General features: G+C 40.2%; 1 protein-coding gene across 1 annotated transcript; it reads left to right on the top strand.

Annotated features, from left to right (window-relative positions):
- The first annotated feature begins 2877 nt into the window (after positions 1-2877).
- On the top strand, positions 2878-18926 carry DYNLRB2 (dynein light chain roadblock-type 2). The gene is made up of 3 exons (XM_080410789.1): positions 2878-8356; positions 12030-12197; positions 14130-18926. The coding sequence occupies exons 1-3, from the start codon at positions 8086-8088 to the stop codon at positions 14171-14173; spliced, it is 483 nt and encodes a 160-aa protein (XP_080266915.1). The 5' UTR covers positions 2878-8085; the 3' UTR covers positions 14174-18926.
- The last annotated feature ends 402 nt before the right edge of the window (positions 18927-19328 follow it).

Below are 19328 nucleotides of genomic sequence, written 5' to 3'. Positions count from 1 at the left end.
ACTGATTATTACAGTAGCTACCAAAAATCCCACAGTTTTCACCCTGGACAGAAAGTTTATAGCAACTCCAGTTCTGCCAGACAACAGGTGAATGCCCAGAACAAGCATGTCTACCAAAAGCTCCCTTTCTCTTGGCTTTCAAGTAATCCAGTCTAGGAGTTTTTGGTTACAGCATTCTCCTGCTATGTGAAAAGACAGCATTTAGGGAATCAGTATCATGTATAAACACAAATGTTCTCCAAACCGATTAGCAATGTAAAATAAATTCTACAATTGCATTTGCCTTTTTTTTTAAAACCAGGAATTCTGATTTTTCCAGAATAACTGCAAATTAAAATGTAACTTGCCTCATACTCATTTCTGTTATAACTACCTTCCTCATCATTGCTCTATAAGCAATGGTCCCAGCAACTCTCACAATTAACTTTGCAAACTTTCTTTATATTTAAAAAAGCCTCTAGGAGAAACTACTAATAGCAAAATTGCTCCAAGCAGTCTTACCCTAGTAAATGAGCTGGTATTGTTAGTGATGGAGAAATCTCATGATATCTAATTAGGTGTGTACACTTGTTGTGGTATTTTCAGATTTCTTTGGTTTACAAACACTGACTCTTTATGATACTTTGGAACTCTTAGTTCTTGTCCAAACCAAGGTGAAAAAATAATAAATGAGAATGTTCCATCATAAAACTACAGGTTGCATTTTGGACAGTCGTTTAATTGGGACTTTCATCAAAGATCACCCAGAACGCTCGAGTAATAGGAAATACAGCTCTTGTCCAAAAAATGTCAATAAGGAGTTTCACCCCAATCCTATACTGCTTTCCCATCCATTGGCAGTTGTGGTCCAGGCTTCTGATGATTATGTATAAAGACACAAAATTCCAGGAGCACAGCTGTATCCCTTTTCTCCCAAGATGGCAACAGCAGCCAGCCAGGACACCCCAATACTGTATCTCACACTTGAACACCACAGAGTGGTAAAAAGGCTGTTCTTGTTTAAGACCCCCAACCCCACCCTTTATTAGCACCTACAGTCTGCTGTGTCCCAAGGTTATCCACTAGATTGCAGATATGCAAGGTATTAAAATAGGCATTTTAACTTTAACTGGCGGTTGGCAGGGAACCATGTAGTTTCTAGTTATCTTTGTTGAACATTTGAATGTGCATATGCACACTTAGCACCCAGAACAGGTCACAGAAGCTTGTGGTTTTGCCTTCAGCTCTTGCAAACTGAAACGCCTCAGCAGTATGAAAAATATTTATGCAAACTTTACAGATGCTATGCTCATTCACTTATCTTAGAATCACAGAATCATAGAATCGTTTAGGTTGGAAATGGCAGTACTAGGTTTATGGTTGGACTTGATTTTAAAGGCCTAGTCCACCACTAAACCATGTCCCTAAGAACTGCACGTACACAGCTTTTAAATACCTCCAAGGATGGCAACTCCACCGCATCCCTGGGCAGCCTGTTCCAATGCTGGAAAACCCCTTCTGTGAAGAAATTCTTCCTAATATCCAACCTAAACTTCCCCTGGCACAGACTTGAGGCTGTTTCTTCTTGTTCTGTTGCTTGTTACTTGGGAGAAGAGACCAACACACACCTTGCTACAACCTCCTTCCAAGTAGTTGTAGGGAGCAATAATGTCCCCCCTCAGCCTCCTTTTCTCCAGGCCAAACACCCCCAGTTCCCCCAGCTGCTCCCCACAGGATTTGTGCTCCAGCCCCTTCCCCAGCCCCGCTGCCCATCTCTGAACACCCTCCAGCCCCTCTACGTCCCTCCTGCAGTGAGGGGCCCAAACATGAACGCAGCGTTCGAGGTGCGGCCTCACCAGTGCCGAGCACGGGGACAGGCACTGCCCCGGTCCCGCTGGCCACCCTGTTGCAGACACAAGCCAGATGCTGCTGGCCGCCTCGGCCAGCTGGGCACACTGGGGTTCATGCTCGCAGCCACCAGCCAGCCCCCCAGGCCCTGTCTCCCCAGGCAGCTCCCAGCCCCTGCCCCAGCCTGTCGCGCTGCGGGGGCTGGTGCGCCCCAGGTGCGGGGCCCGGCACCGAGCGGGGTTGAACCTCACACCACCGGCCTCGACGGGCCCAGCCTGCCCAGGCCCCTCCGCAGAGCCCCCTGCCCTCGGGGACATCAACACACTCCTACACACACAACTTGGCTGGAGACCAACTGGTCTTGCTATTAAAGACTGCGGCAAAGAAAGCAAGAGGTACCTCGGCCTTTTCCTCATCCTTTGTCACTATGTTTCCCCCACATCCAATAAAGGATGGAAACTCTCCTTAGCCCTCCTTTTGTTGCTAATGTATTTATAGAAACATTTTGTACTATCTTTTACAGCAGTAGCCAGATTAAGTTCTAGCTGGGCTTTGGCCACTCCTGGAGTGAGGGACAGCTGTACTTTAAAGAGGGTAAATAACACAAAACAGACATTTAAGGCAGGAAGTAAGAATACTGAACTTTAGCTGCTCTCACTAGTCACCTCAGAATCTGCAACATCTAACAGAAACTAGAGCTAACCTTTGGATAGACTGCTGCTACCTAAAATGAAATCTGGCCAGTACGTAAACTCTCTGCTCCGTGAAGAATATTACAGAAGTTTCAGCAGCGTCAAGTGGGGACCAGTATTTCATCTCATAAAACAGAAGTACAAAAAGCACCTTAAATTATTTGTTTGGAAAATGCTGACCAAATTTTTTCCAGCCTCGCAAACAAAATGTAAAGTGTCAACTTACATCGGAAAGGACACAACTAGCCAAGTGAAATGAAGTTTTTAAATGCAGTTCCATGGCTTGGGCTACTCCTTTATTTTTGTCTGAAAACACTTTTTACAGATGTCTTAATAAGAAAGAACTTGGCCATCTTTCTCTTACAAAGGAGACAGTCTATACCCTTGAGCTAAACATAAGGCTCACTTAGAGACTGGATGGCTGGACCACTTCATAGATTACACCTCTCTGTTTTCACGCTTCTGGAGCCCAGTGCATCCACACAAGTTAGTCACAAGCACAGCCCTCACTATCAGCAACAGTACTAACCTCAGCATGATTCAGCCATCAGCAGAGTCATTCTGCAAACCCAGTCCTTCAGTGAGTATTTCCTCTCAAGGCAGGCCTGTAGAACATTAGCATATATAGCATGGCATCTTCTGTGATGCACAACTCCTTTTACTGTACATTCACAGAAGACCACACAAAGCATCATATTAGGTCACCAAAAGCTCAGGAAGACTACTGATAAGCTGACATGCCTGCTCTGACTAAACTTGACCCACTGAAATAACCAGGGTAGCAGGGCAGTGACTACCTTAGAGGTGATAAGGCAAATGTACTAGAGCAGATTCACGTGCCAGTCTGAAAGCCTCTGAGCAAATGGTTTAAAAGCCCGGGTAGCAATCTGCTCACAATTCAGATTTTGCTTAACTACTTCAGTACAAGAAAAGTTAGCAGAACATAAAAAATTAATTTTGATGAAGTTCTGCATAAGCTTTCTGCAATTACCAGATAAAGTGCCTCTACAGCTTCTGCCTTACAACTGAACCAAGGTTATTATCAATTTGCTTTTGATATAAGAAAGCGATTTTCATGTACTTACATCTGCTCTCAGAAGGAAGAGAAAATGGTTTGTGAAGCTTCCATTAGCATACAAAAGCAGCAACATCTGCTGGGAGTTTTAAGAGGCTCATTGCTGTCACTTAATCAGCACCACAGGCTACAGCTGGTCACCCCTGCCCTTGTCAGCACTCAAGGTATGGTTTCAAGAGATGAGGGGATAATTTGACCACACATTTCCTGCAAGACTTCTGTATCTATAAAAAAAAAAAACGTTCTACTCATACTTAGCTGAGCATCGGTAATCCACCTGTGCTGATTTCTCCTTGCATAAACCTGTAAATAGTATCGTAGCTGAAGTCGTTAATCTTTTCGTATGATACGTGACTTAAGCGAAGTGGCATTTTAACAAGCAAGACACAAAACCTAAGGGAGAGTTCACTTCCATGTGCTGTAGCGGTAGCACCATCTAGAGGAGTTGAGCTAGAAATTCCTCACACAAGGGGCAAAAACTCGGGAAAACCACTCTCAACAGTTGTGGGGATAAAATAAAAAAATCTTTACACAAAAAAACATTTAGAGTGAATTTGCATTCTAAAATTTATCTACATAATAACTTTAAAATTGTTTCATATTGTGTCTACACAACACAGTTTTTCTTAAATATTTTCTCAGTTTATGATATTTGGATTCATGGAGGTAACAGAAGATAACAAATAAAACTATCAGCAGTCAGATTGGGAAAGATCTTATCTACTCTAGGGGCACATGCTTGCTACAAGATCTTTGTCAGGTGGAGTAAGGCAGGACCTTCCCTACAGTTTTGTTCATAACCTTGCAAGGATGACTAACTTCATCTTCCTTAATTTTCACCTTTTCAAAGGAGGTCTCTTTATAAAACCAAAGCCAAATTTCAAGCGGAGAAAGAGAAGAGAGGTTTTAAATTGAGTAATAGAGATTATGGGGTTTATTGTACTTCACATATAGAAGGAGGTGCTGACAACATGCGATTGCTCATTATTGCAGAACTATTAAGAGGGGAGATGGACAGGTACAGCCCAGGAGCCCCACTGATTATTTTTTCCACCTGCAGACACCCGCAACCTCACTTTGGCTAGTTTTAGCTTGGCACACTGTCCCCCATACCTTAATTCTGCTACTGCCACAAAATAACACTTTTGCTCCTGAAGCCTTCTAGGGATAGCAAAGTTCAACCATTTTGTTACTTCTACAAAACTGAGACGGCTCCCGAGACTGAAAGACCAAGAATTAACCAAGAACATTCACAATGTGATTGCTCCACAGAGTCTGAATTGGCAATGAATCCAAACTGTAGCTCCAGTTGATTAGATGATATGTGACTGACTCAGCAGCATGATTTGTAGTGACACATCTGCATTAAAAATTCAAACTTTTGTACACCTGAATACAACTTGCATTTCTCTTTCTTTCAGTATTGTGTCAAAATAACCACATAAAACCAAATAACCAGTCATTTATTTCAGATATTTCAATAACCACATAATACCAAATAACCAGTCATTTATTTCAGATATTTCTAAGAGCTGTATGCTAAGAATGGACTCTAAGCTTTCCACTACTATACGACATTATCAGCTTCTACCAAATTTCCTTGGAGACTATTTGGCCAGAAATAGAAGCATAGGGGAAAAAAATGAAAGAACCAACTGTACGATCACCAACAGCATCACTTTTGGTCATACATGAGTTCATTCCACTTTATAGGCCAACAAAACTGAAAACTGGACATATCCTACAGCATGGGCAAGGAAGCTATCATAATAGTTTGGCAGATCTTTACAGGTACTTGTAATCAAGATTGCTGGTTATAAAAAGCAAAGTTCTTCCTGAATTGATTTATGCTATTTCATAATGACTGGCAGCAAATCAAGATTTTTTTACAGCACTTCAGTGTAGCTCAAGTCCCTCTGCGTGTTTCTCAGTGTGCTTCAGCCCCTCCCTACCTCTTCCTGGGTCTCCAGGTTCAAGCATCAAGGAAAGAATGAAATCCTTATGTACTTACCAGAGAAATCCTCTTCCTAGTTTCTACATGGAGAATTACATCTTCTGTCATAGTTTCAGCTGGAAGAAAAGAAAAAGAATAGTTTTAGCTGTTTTCCATCTTTCAGTTGATTTTGTTCCTCAACCTTAACTATAATGCAGAAATTAGTTCAAACACCAGACTACAAGTGCAAACACCTAAACTTTAAGCTTCTCATTTGCTACTCTTACCAGCAAATATTTAAACTTATTCACACAGATAAGCATTTGCAGGATTCCAGTCCTAGATTATGTGGAGTTTCTGGTTCTCAAGAAGTATCACTGTTGCTAACACTGCATTCAGTACTGTTTATCAAAAGCAATTATGTTGCTTGGAATCTGAATTCTCTGTTAAATTTGAAGTAACCAAGGAAGTATTTTCATTTGTTGTTATGTGTCTAAATCTGAGACAAAGCCTATCTGAGTGTCTGTAAAAGTCTGCATGTTTCAGTCTTTCATGCTGAGCATAAATAATGCTTCCAAGAATAATCCTGCATCATTCTAGCTGTCATTTTGGCTCCACTTCAGCATTTTTTGTAAAGTTGAGTTGATATTTTTATTGGTTTTAAAAAGACATACAGGAATCTTGCATCCATGAAGGAAAACAGTGATCCTGAAAAAAGACTTGAAAATTAAAAGATAGCAACAGGGCAGCACAGTAAGTGGAAAAACGCTTTTTCATTTTATCTAAATCCCTGGACTTGTCCGCCCAGTTACTGGGGGTAGGAATACCACTATCCCTTATGGTATGTTATCCTACAGTGTGTTGACTTTAATTGGACTATAACAGCAAGGATCACTCCTGTGACCAACACCGACAGTAGGACCAGGTTTATATTGTCTAATCTATAAGTTTTCATTTAAGACCATCTACCGACTGTATTAAAATAAAATTGCCCTGTAGGTGTTCCAGTCAGAGCCAATAAGCACGCACCAGTGCTTCCAATTGTTCAAAAATAAAAAATAAAAAATAAAAAAAGAAAAAATCTGTAAAGATATCTCACTTCCAAAAATTCTGAACACCACAGTTCTTATTGTAACAAAACTGCACAGGTGTATCAACGCAAAGTTCACTGCTGGCTCAACTGTTCACAAGTGAAACACTTCACACAGCTGAGGCAGTGACTCACAGGGGCCAGTATCAGCTGTAGGCAATGTTCTTGATTGCCTGCCACAGCATGTTAGGTTAACGGCTAAAATAGTAGCTTTTGAAATAAATATACTGGTATTTCTGATAATTTCTCTCTTCCCTCATAAGCCAGAGTTTCAATTCAGTTATATGCTTATCTGACTGCACAGCAACTTCATCACTTCTGATTTATGCTGGCCCCTGCCAGTCTGAAACTTCATAAATACCTAGAATAATATTATTGCAACAGATAGGCCACTCCCACACGCTGAAGTTATTTTCTCTCCAAACTAGGGCCATAAACTGCATTAAGTTACATGCTGATATAGTGTTGCAAGTTTCAGATACAATTGGGTCCTTAAAGAGTTGCAGATAATAACTAGCTTGTTAGTTTGGTCTTACGAGCTCTCCTTTTAAAAAGACAGGGAGGCTACTGGCTTTGCAAAACACCAAACTTTTTGAGCTCACCAGATCTTTAGAGCGGGGCGGCTAAAAGTCATTCTAGTAACAAGAGCCCAGGCAGCTTCATGTACAACACAGAAGACTCAATAAAGCTGGCCTCTTCTCTTACAAAGACATGCAAGTCTTTTGAACACATCAGTCCTATTGACTGCGTGCATGGCGAACGGCGGCTCTTCAAACGCCTTGCACGTGTAATTTGTTCACCTGCTATTTTGGCAAAGGGTAACAGAAGCACGCAGATAACTTATTTACGCTACAGCATCATAGAAGCGGCCTACACCAAACTGAAAAGTCGACTTAGTAAACTACAACTGCACGCAGCACTCCTGAGGAGGCCAGATTCCCCCTGTGTGCGGGGTAGAGCCAGGCTGGAAAGCTGCGGCCCGGGAAGGAGCGTGGCGCGCTGCGGGGAGGGCGCACAGGCACGGCTGGTGGTCTACAGGGAGGTGGAAAGAGCAACTGTTTGGGATTTGGGCAGTATCGGCCTCAGCTTTAAAATAAACTAAGTAAAAAAAGAAAAAAAAAAACACAAACCAACAAACCAAAAACAACACAACCAAAAAACCCTCTAGAACAACAATTCAGGGAACTTGAGTTCGTTTCACCTCACCGATCAGGCCCCGTCCGCCACCACTGCTCAGCCACAAGCCCGTCCGAAGCTGCATGACACCACCGCCCGCGGACCCCTGGGGAGCACCGAGAAGCCCCCGCTGCCCCAGCCAGCCCCGCCGGGGTCCCGCCTCACCCCCCCGGGCTGCCCTCGGCCCCGCCACGCGGCGGCGGCAGCGCCCCCCAGGGGCCGCGCTCGGGCCGCGCCGCCGCTCCCGCTCCCGCCGTCACTTCCGCCGCTCCATGGCAACGGCGGCGCGGCCATGGTAATGGCGCCGGGCCTGGCCGCCGCCCCGGCCCGGGGGCAGCCGCGGGGCGCTGGGGGGCGGCGGGGGGCGCAGGGGCAGAGCCCCGGGGCAGCCCTCGGGGGCGGCGTCGCCGCGGGCTGCTCGGAGGGGCGCCGCCGGCCGTCGCCGTGGTGGCTGCGGGGTGCCCTCAGGTGTCCTCTCTCCTGGCAGGCCGAGGCGGAGGAAACCCTAAGGAGGATCCAAGCCCACAAAGGGGTTGTCGCAACTATTGTTATAAACGCTGAAGGTAAAACGTCCTGTGTTTCTCCAAACGTGGCGGCAGCAACGAGCGTTGTAACTCTTCCGCCCAGGGTTGCAGGTTATGAGGCGTTAACGCAACCTGCTTGCAACGTTTCATCAAGGTGTCGTGCTTTTCAAGAAAGCGTGTTTCATTTTAAGATGTGAACGTTTGGTTTGAGACCATTTCTTGAAGCTCTCCATATGATGTAATTTTCCATTAATGCAAAGCAGAGCCTTGACATCTTCTCTGAAGAAATAACTAGAAGCATGATAAGCTTCATATAACTTAAGGACTTCCACATTCTTACTTATCCCCCTTGTTTAATTAAACTATGCTTTACTTTTCAGAACCAGATCTCGAACATCTCTTGGTAGGTTACAGAAGGGGAGAACGCATGGCACTAAGCTGTTGCTTTTGCAAGCATTTTTTACTCCAAAATTCCTTGTATATACAACAAAATTCAATAGCATTTCACTCCCCTCCTCTTCCTCTGAAAAGTTACAATTAAACAAAAAGATCAGGAGAAAAATATCTACTAAACAAAGCTGATCTACTGTGGGAGCTATTTCTTGGTCCTGCTAAATTGTCGCAAGTTCTTTAAATTGTGCTATGGTGTGTTGTCATGGAAGGATGAGCAAGTTTCATGTCAGGCCAGCTTTGGCTGGGATCCTGAAGATTGCAAGTCAAAAGGGAGAAGTCGCAGAAATCACTTTTCAGAGGCTTGGCTTCTCAGGTTAATCTGTTCTAATCACTTCTTTACAAAAAAGACAACTCAATTTACCTTGTCCATAATCCAGTTGGCCTCCTTCATTTTTACAGTCCCCCTAAAAAATCTATTACGCTAGCAGCAGTTTAGCAACAGGAGGCAAGAACACTATGAAGGAAGACTAAATGTTATTTAGTCTTTAGAAAATGTGGACAATTTCATTTGTGTGCCTGGACATGTTAAGTAAAATGTGCCTTTGTTCACAGAATAGATGGTGCAGGTCAAGAGAAAAGTGCACAGCCTTGCAAATAGAAACTGAAAAGCTGCTCTGCACCTGCACATGCTCATGTCTAGATATGGCTGTATTGTGTTTCAGTAAATAAAATGTGACTTGATTCAATGAGCACTTGGACTAAGCTGCAAACAAGAAGTGAACAAAATCAAGCACTTAGATAACACAAATGATCTTTTCTGAGCTTGCAGTCCGATACATTTCTCAAGGCAAAAAAAACAAGTAATCTAATAGAAAAATAATCCAGTTGTTTTATGTTCTGTTACTTGGAACAGTTGACAACTTAGCCCAATTTCAGTCAAGTATGCTTTCCTGGTCAGGTGTGCTACTACCGTCCATCTTTACCCGTGGTTGTTCTACCAAGGGAAAGCTCAGCAATAGCTGTGCAGAGTTAAGACAATAGCATGCTTTTTAAAAGGCTGGTTTGGATTCCTTCTGTCTCAATTTTGATTTGCAAAGGAGGAAGAACATTCCACTTCCCTTTTTCACACGTCAGGCTATTCGTGGCAAGGTATAAAGTCTCCTGGTATCCTGTTCAAACTCACTCATCCCCACAAACCTGTTGAACGTGTGGCTAGACTAGAAGCCAACGGACAAGTCTAGTGCAGGAATTTTGGTTTTAGTTTATCATTTTGAAATGTTTCAACACCAGATGCCAGATGTGAATACAAGAGAGCCCGTTCTCCATGAGGATGTATTTGAGGTACCAAGAAGTTAGATTCCACAAACTAAGCCCCAAAGTAGGTGCATAGTTTGTACGTTTTTGTAACACCTCCAAATATCCATAATTAGCACTAATTAATCAATCTATTTACTTAAAATCTTTCTGCAGAAAAATAAATTTAATTTCTGTCTATCCTGAAACATTTCAAAGAAGCGTACATCTTAAATTAATCACAGTAAAAATACTTGAACCAGTGGTGCAGTAGTGAGTTTTCTTAGGCTGTTCAGGTTCCCCAAGAAGATGAAACCTTCTGTTCCTCACCAACATAAACAGTTGTCTTTTACTAAGATTTTGGTAATAGTGTAGGTACACTTAGGGACATGAAATAGCACATTAAAGATTCCTCATACAAACATTGTCTTTCATTTCTTTTAATGCTCAAAGTTGATTTGTTCGTTGAAACACTATGCTGAGTGTACCTTGTTTATTTGGAAAATCTCATAAACTGTTGCTATCCTTCACAGTTGAGAAGGATCACACTACAGCATTTCTAATGAAGGATTTCTTTGCCTTTCTCTAATTTGGGTAGCAGAGGCAAAGAGAATTTGTCCTAAAGTAAGCATAGCTCAGCTTTAATCTAAGGATGTCACTAGTGTCAACTCATTCTCATGTTATTATTAGACCTTGGAGGATCATTTAACATTTACCATTTTCATTAAAAGTCCTGTATTTGTTGAAGCAATCATTTAAATACAAGGTCATATAAACTTGACACTAATTCATTGCTGCTTTTAAGTGACTTACTATTTAACGCTGTGATTATATAGATATTCTCATGCTAATGCAGTGCTTGGGAACACTTGTTTGTTTCCATTAAAACATCAGTTTCAATCTCTGTGTAATAAACATTAGACACAAAGGATGTACTGGGTCATTCTATACACTTTCCCACACTACACATCCTACCAATGCAGAATTCTTTCTCAAGTCACAGCACATATTTCAGGTGATTCGAATAATGCTTTCCTAGGAAAATTATGGAATAGTCTACTATCTGAGGTGGTTCTATTATCTCTTTTACTCCTTTGCTCTAATTCTTTACCTGGCATTCGCTATTTGTGCATGTTAATTCTTCTTTCATAATCAAACTCTTCAACTTAAGTCATATGACCCTATTTTTTTGCATTCATATCCTGTCCATCTGCAAGAAAAAACAAATGTATGCAAAGAGAAAATTGCTTTGCTGGCTTGTAATCTATTTCTTTGTTAGTGGGACAAATAAATTTTTTATTAGTGAAACAAGCTTATTAAAGCCAAACAGTTTTACACTTGTAGGATTACTGTGAACCCTGGTTTTACTTTCACCTGGTAGCCTATTAATATAAAAGGCATGATTTGACAAATCTTTGATAAACAATGATTCATTAAATCATCAAAAATTAATCTTGATTTATATATTCATATTTTATATACATATTTTTAATAGTTGGTATCAATACACTGTGTACTACCAATTGTCAATATTTTGCCACGAATTGGAAGGGATTGTTCCAAGGGTGGTTTTGCTTGCCAAATGCAAACATGCCACTTCTGCCCTTTGATTGCTCTTGGTATCTCACTGGGAACGTGTAATTTCTACCACTGCATGTGCCAAATGCTACAGTTAAAGTGTGGGTTAGATTCTTGCAGCCAAGATATGAACTCAGTGACAGTGTTTAAACTGATGAAGCACCATAACTGGTTAAGTACTACAGAATGGAATTTGATAGGTATTTAAGAGCCTTAGACTACAATTAGGCTCTTTCAGAAGTTTCATGAGGCAACTCTATGTTTAATTGCCGCTGATTAATATAAATTATACTTTAAAAAGCACACAGATACCTGAAATCAACATAACTTCTTTCTGTTACAAAACAGAAAAAACCCTATGAACTCCTGTTTTTTTCTTGTATGGTCTGCTGTATATGAAGAATATGCAACTTAACTGAATGATTATTGTAAAATTGTTTGTTTGCAGGAATTCCAATAAGAACAACTCTTGATAACTCTACAACAGTCCAGTATGCAGGTCTTCTTCATCAGCTCACCATGAAAGCTAGGAGCACAGTGAGAGATATTGATCCTCAGAATGATCTAACCTTTCTTAGGCTCAGATCAAAGAAACACGAAATTATGATAGCTCCAGGTAATATTTGTATTAAAGTAACAACAGAATTGTGCGTCCTTTTAAGTTTCTTTTATTTCTTCACAAATAAAGCTACCATAGAAAATGCACTTTGAAAACAAGTGTATGAAAATATAACCATATATCCACCGTGTAACCAGATGTGTTAGGATTTTAATGTACAGAGTGCATAGTATTCAGGCTTGGAGACAACCAAACAAGTCTAGATCTGATTAATGGTCTGGTTTCAGTGCGTTTTCACAGAGGAAAACTGGACAAATATATATATCAAGTTGTGTCCGTGGGTGTATAGTATTAAAGGCAGCAAATCCATTTTAGCTCCAAAGACATGCAAAACTTTTTTTTTTCTAATTTTTTTTCTTTTTACTTGGTATGTTATCATGACTTCCTAGCCATAGGTGGGCTTTGTGTTACAGATATGCAGTACTATTACCAACATCGTAACTGTGATATAATTATTTTCCTTAAACCAACCAGGGGAATATAGCAACCAGTTTCTCACTCATGTTAAATACAAATACATGTTAATTTGTTAGTTGTGGCTCTAAAATAGACAACAAAGCTAGATGAGCTGTGGTGAAGCTGTGATCAAGGACCGGTATACAAGGTGAATCAGGCAAAGCAGAGGTGATTGGTTGGGGTGGAGATCCTAATGTGTGCACTAGCTAATTGAGAGACTAATGGTATGCAGGGTTTTGACAGAAATATCCGATGAAGGCACACAGGACAGAAATGGAAGCTTCAGGGGTCTCCTCAGCATAGCTGCTCCAAGCATGCAGTGATGGACAGCCTTCACTGGGGTGGCCTCTGATGCTGATTTCATAGCAAATGTGGAACAGGGGTATTGTGCTAGGTATGTGTCACCTTGCCTTACTGGAATTATTTATGATGCTGCTACAGAACAGTATGTGTGAAAGAAATCTGGCACTGTCATTAAGTGTTAACATTAGTCATCAGCCACTACTAAGATTAAAATTCCAGTTTAGATTCTATTTTGGAGTAAAAAACCTAATGCATTTTTTAAATCAGTGTTTTGCTCATTGATTTAGACTGATGCATTTGATTCTTATTTTGCATTTGCCTTTCACTTATTTTTAGAGGTGACTTTTTGACTAGTAACTATGAAAGCTTGTTGACCTGAAAATAAGTGGTATAAAATGTGAAGCTTTTTTGCTAAAGGGAGATCAGTTGTTCAAAAGGCTTGATTGTGATTTACTATAATAGAAGATGGCAAATGAACTACCTGTGATTTATATTAAGTTGCTTTTGGATGAAAGTGACAATGCAAGACTGCAGCTTCTTAACTCTCCAAAGCAGATATGACCCTAGTAAATTCACTGGATACTTTCAAGAAATGTTTCATTTAAAACAGATCATGTTAAGTAGCTATCTAACTAAAATTGTTTCCAAAACTTCCCCGGGCTTTTAGAGTTAGTAGGCGAAGTCTGGCATGCTTAGAATTTATTCATAGTAGAAGTCTATTCAAATCTTTTCTCCTTTTCTCGTGTCTAAATGGGTTCTCAATTTTGAATAAACTACTTAGTGAACTGAAAGAAGTTCTCTGCACTTGCAGAAGAGGCTGCAGATGTCAGAAGTTTTTTATTATAACAAGTGCTAGCTTCCAGGTGCTTATCTTGAGACTTTTTTCATCTTGTTTAAACATCTTTACAGCTTATTGAAAGCAAATCTACTGCTTACTGAAATAGTTTTAATATGGTATAGTTAAACTTTATGGCACAGATATTTTTTTTCTGTAATCACATTTTTGTACAAAGTACTTACATTTTCTAGATGATTTTTATATAAATAGATATAATGCTTTTGCGTATGTTTTATAAAGAATAAGTTGGAGAGGAATAGATTAATAAAGAGTATTTATCAGGAAATAAGGTAAAACATTTTAACTAAACATTTTTGTATCCCTTTTTGCAGATAATGAGTATCTCCTGATCGTTATTCAGAACCCATGTGAATAGTCCTACTATGGCAATATTAAGAGACAGTGATGTCGTTCTACTTCTTAAACTAATATTACTTGTTGATATTTAATATCAAACATAGCACTACGTAATTTTACCTAAAGTTTTAACTCATGACTATTACGTTGCTAATTTAAAGTTCTCAGTTGTAGCTGTATCAATTTGTGTTTAAGCAAATCGTAATGCGTATATCAAAATATCCTATGTTTGTCTTGATACTCAGAAGAGCAATAATAAAGCAAAATACTTAAAACTCTCTTTAATGGATGTTCAAGCTATTCTTGCAATTAAATAATTGTCTTTACACTTCTAACATGTTGGAGGAGAAACATTGTGTTGTAGATCATGTGTATTCATACATCTGCAAGTGTGTCCCTATGAACTAGAGTAACCGCAGTGGCACGAACCAAAGAATACAAGCGTAGCTCATGTCACTAATGATGGACTGGATGTTGCCCAGTCTTCAGCTCCTGGTTTTAAGTTTTCAAAAGGCAGAAAAGTGAAAGAAGTACTGTCTTTTATTATTTTCTCATTTTTATAGATGGAAACGATAGCTTCATTTAATATTTTCAGTAGTGGAATTTCAAGGACAGTTGAGCCTGCATGCTAATGTAGAGCTACTGTTAGTTTGTTGGTAATGCTAAACAGTGCCTTTTGATAACTACACTACGGTGCTGTTTGATAACTACTTAAGCCTTTAGATCCAAGTGACATGTGAGAGAGGGAGGGTTAAAGCTCAAAATGTTTCCCAAATCAGATCCATGTTTATACGGTAGCACCGGGGATCAGATACGTATCGTTGAGTGCCTTTAAAACAGGTGCACTGATAAAAGGCCTATGCGCAGTGCAACTACCTAGAGAAGTCCATTCTGTTTGGAAGACACGCTATGGCAGTGCTTGGGATGAGTCTCATGGCTGCTGTGCCTTCCTGGTTGAGGGAGGGCACTACAGAACTGGGTGCAGCACCCCCGTTCTGCCTGCACTGTATGCCTTGGCGGGGGGAGGGGGTAAGCACGGCTATGAGCTTTCCCCCCTCGTGATCCCAAAGTTAGGCTAAGCTTTGCACTTGAGTATATGCAGAGACAGTGTAAAAGTCCAGGCAGTTTGAGCTGACCCTGTGCTTGAAACAATATCCAGCCGTACTCGTACTACAAATCATCTCAGGTTATGTAGACTACATGAATTTTATCAATTATTTATTTAAATTTTAAAACTTCAGATTGTCTTCAGTTGGTCAGAAGAAGGGTGGTTTTTAGATATAGGATGGAAGAACAACAAATGTGGGGGGTGGCTATGAGGATGAAAGGAAAAATGAATCTGTTGAATACTGCTCAGGGATCTTTGTAGTACATCATATGAATTGTGGTTGAGGTTATGAAACTGATAAATCACTGAACGTCTCAGCGGATACAGAGTCAGCAATTTGCTATTAGGACTACATTACATATCACTCAAGACTTACACAAAGGCGAGTATCAAAGCCTGGTGGTATTTTTTTTCAAATCCCAGTGTTTGCTCTGACTTTGCTGAATAGCTTGGAAAGGCTGGATTTCACTGGAGAGCTGGTCCTGAGCAGAAGGTGGTGGGGACCACAGAAGAATCAGTGCTGCTGTGTATTGAGAGGAAGCGAACCCAAGGGCACAGAGACCCAGTGTGATGGAAATTAAGCACAGCAATCCAGCTGGGCAGGGCCATTCAAAATTTTAAGGATAGGTAAATCAACTGGACACTACCAGTAGCACTTACTGTTGTAGTCAGTGCTGTGCCAGAATTTCCTTACTGCTGGAGGGTTATTTCATTGTGCAACAGAAAAATGCACCAATGTATTGACATGTGGCAACACTTCAAAAAAGCTAAGTTGTTATTTGTTATCTTCTCAGCTTCCTTTGTGATAATTTTAAAAATCCAACCTATTTATTTCTATGCATTAGTGAACATTTATTCTGCTAATATCCTGGCATGTCAAATGCCTACCAAAGCAAAGGCCAGATTTTTCATTTCAGGACATACCCAAAACTATTGCTGAATTCCAACTACGTATTATTAATGTGTATTTGGGGCCAATAGTTTCGTTTCTGTGGTTTTCTCTAACAGCATTAAATTCTGTGGTGGTTTCACTGTGTAAGTCCAGAAAACTGCCAGAATTACAGTCCCTGTTTCACTTTTCTATTGTCAAAAATAATACTGGCGTTGCTATGTCTAGCATCATTGAAAAATGTCCTTCAGCCCAAAGAACACAGTAGTGCATTGTAAAGAGAAAAGCTTGGTATCTGGCAATGTTATTTCATTTTTGTCTTTCTGATACATGTGTTAGTTCCCTTTACAGACTTTAATCCAATATTTATTAAGCAGCTGATGATTGCTGTAGCTTGATAAAGCACTCAAAAAGACACTTAAGCCAAATCATTAAAATTAAACACATGCTAAATCATTTTGCTGAAAAGTGTTTTTATGTGGAAAAATGGCCTTAAGCAGATGTGTGTAGTTCTCCAGGGGTCAAATACTGCTCACAAATTAGTTTCTTTCCCTGTTGCTGTGAGAGGCATAGATGCAGATAAGAGGGCAAAGTTTGGTCCATTTAGAATGATGTGCATAGTAACAAATGCTATGCAAACACATGGGCTGAGCTTCTGCCAGCTACCCTTACCAGGGCAGTCCCTAATTGGGTTTCCTTGAGAGCACTGTAGTATTAGACAATTTCGGCAACATCTTCACTAGGGAGCATAAATTGAAATACTCCATTTCATTCTCTGGTGATTTGTTCCTATTTTCTGTTAGTAAAAGCAAGCTAAACACGTGTAAACTTTTCATTTAGGTCTCTCAGTAGGAAATGGAAGTAACAAAAGTTAAGTCACTAACAGTGGAAAACCCTCCTCAGCACATTGACTTAAACAAAGGTGGGCCACTGAAAAGGAATGGAATTGTCCAGACAAAATACAGGGAAATACATTTTTAAGTTGTTTGAGCACCACAACAATGTTACACCAAGTCATTTAAGCTGTCATTTATGTGAACCAGCAGAGATTTTACTAGTTAACAATTAACGGGGGGGAGGTTGAGGAAAGAAGTAGCATGAAAAAGATTAATTTCATAGATGATCATTTTGTCAAGGGAATGTTGTGAATGTCAAGAATGGCTGTTGTTCATTGAGAAGCAGCACTTGGATTGAATTGTAACATGCTAGTTAGGCGACCAGCCAAGAAATAAATTATGTCAGTGTCATGGGTTTGGGGTCCTCAGAATAAATTACAATGGAAAGTTCTCTGAGAGCCTCCCATTTTCAAAATGAAGAATCTTGGATTTTCCTTAACATATAATTCTTCAAAATGCATGGTCCCTCATGGGACAACAGCTTTGGCCAGCTCATTCAATCAAGGCAGTTGTTCATTCTGTATGTTGCTCATCTGCCAATTTAATACATTTCAATTTTCATTTAATGCACATTCAGTGTATTTAGTATTCTGGCTTTCTATGCAGTTACTTGGTTTTTACATTAATGCACATAGAAGTATCAAATGGTGTATTTTTTAGTTATTTTTTCAGCTTAACTCAAGATGTATGTAGATCTGTGGTCCTAAGTTTGCACGTTGTTTGATTGAATGTAACTATGGTATACAATGAGAATGATTCACAAACTCTGCAAGTGATGAAGCATTTGTAAGATGATGAACTGCAAACTATTTGTTACTTATACGGACTTGCAGGAATTTATGTATTTGTATTTGTATTTTGTGAGGTCTGGTAAGGGCATTCTTGTGACAGGATTCTTAGAAGGGAGTGTAATGGTGAGGATGGTGGTATAAAATATAAAGTCAAAATAGTCCAAAGTGGACAGTATTCATTAAGGATGTTCGCAGTTAATCTAGGAAACACTAATATGTTCAATATGAAATTCTCCTGCTGCCAATGAATCCACGATCAGACTCTGTACTTTGTCACACATTAATTGAACTTGCCAGCGTAATTTCAGTGAGAAGTTCCTCAGATTTACTGATGGCACAAGGCTTCTTATTCAGTATTATTATATATATGATGGGCATATATGTCTATATATGTATATAAAGCAGGTACGTGTAAGTACTGTTAACTTCCTGAGAGGTGTTTGGTGGACCACACTGGATTCTCTGAAGAAACTATCTGATCATAAGTGTTAACAACAGTGAACCTGAAAAGGACAGATTACTAAAACACACAATCATCTGAAAATGCAGTTAGGAATAAATACTATTTTCAAGAGCTATTCAGTTAGTTTTGGAACTAAACAGTGACAGCAGCACTTTCAGTAACAGAGGGTGTCCCTAGTGAGAGGGATCACTTCCAGCTCCACTGTCTCAGCTCAGCAGGACACAAGTTCTGGGGTGGACCCACAGAAAAAGCCACAGTTTTCCTAAATAAACTGATGTCATCCTCTTAGTTCTGTTTTAATTACTAAGTTACAGTCTGCAGACAGCAAGGTAATTCCCCTATTGCTTTTCCAAATCTTCAGCAGCAGCTAAATTAGAGTAGCCAGGAGAATTCCAGGTTTGTGTTCCCTTTGCCTGGCACCTGAGCAAATTAAATCTCTCAGTTTGTAGGAAAATTAGGTCATAACAACAAGGTTCACCGTGGGACTTCACAGTACCAATGGGAAAAAGGAAGACTGGTTCTTGGAGAGAAAGCCTAGAATGTCCTACGTTAATTAAGCATAATGGCAAAGGTGCATCGCCTGTCTGTTCAGATCGTGGCATTGATGTGAACCTCTCTGAATTTCAGGACACAGAGGGACTTAAAACAGACCTCTGTAAAAAATGCAGCAACTAGCAGGGAAGTGAAGGCCACAGGGAGATCTGCACTGATTCCTTGAGCTTTGCGGACAATTTGAGAGAGAAAAGGTTAATTCTCCTTCAGGATGCAACCAAGCAGAAAATCAGCTAGTCCAAATACACGCAATTTTCAGCCATCTCTGCAAATTATCCTTAAATAATAATGAAAGCACTGAGAATTTATTTCTGACGCATTTTCAATAGTTACGTTGAACCGGGTACACTACTTTTAAAAGCAACACTAATTTAAGTCAAATTTCTTCCAAGTGGATGCGCAACAAGAGGGCATGAGTTGTAACCACCCACATCCTACCCTGCCCAGCTGGGGCTCTGAGCCTTGCGTACTGGTT

The sequence above is a fragment of the Falco punctatus genome (genome assembly GCF_963210335.1).
Source record: "Falco punctatus genome assembly, chromosome: 14".
Taxonomy (NCBI): domain Eukaryota; kingdom Metazoa; phylum Chordata; class Aves; order Falconiformes; family Falconidae; genus Falco; species Falco punctatus.
This window is presented reverse-complemented; position numbering and strand designations above follow the sequence as displayed.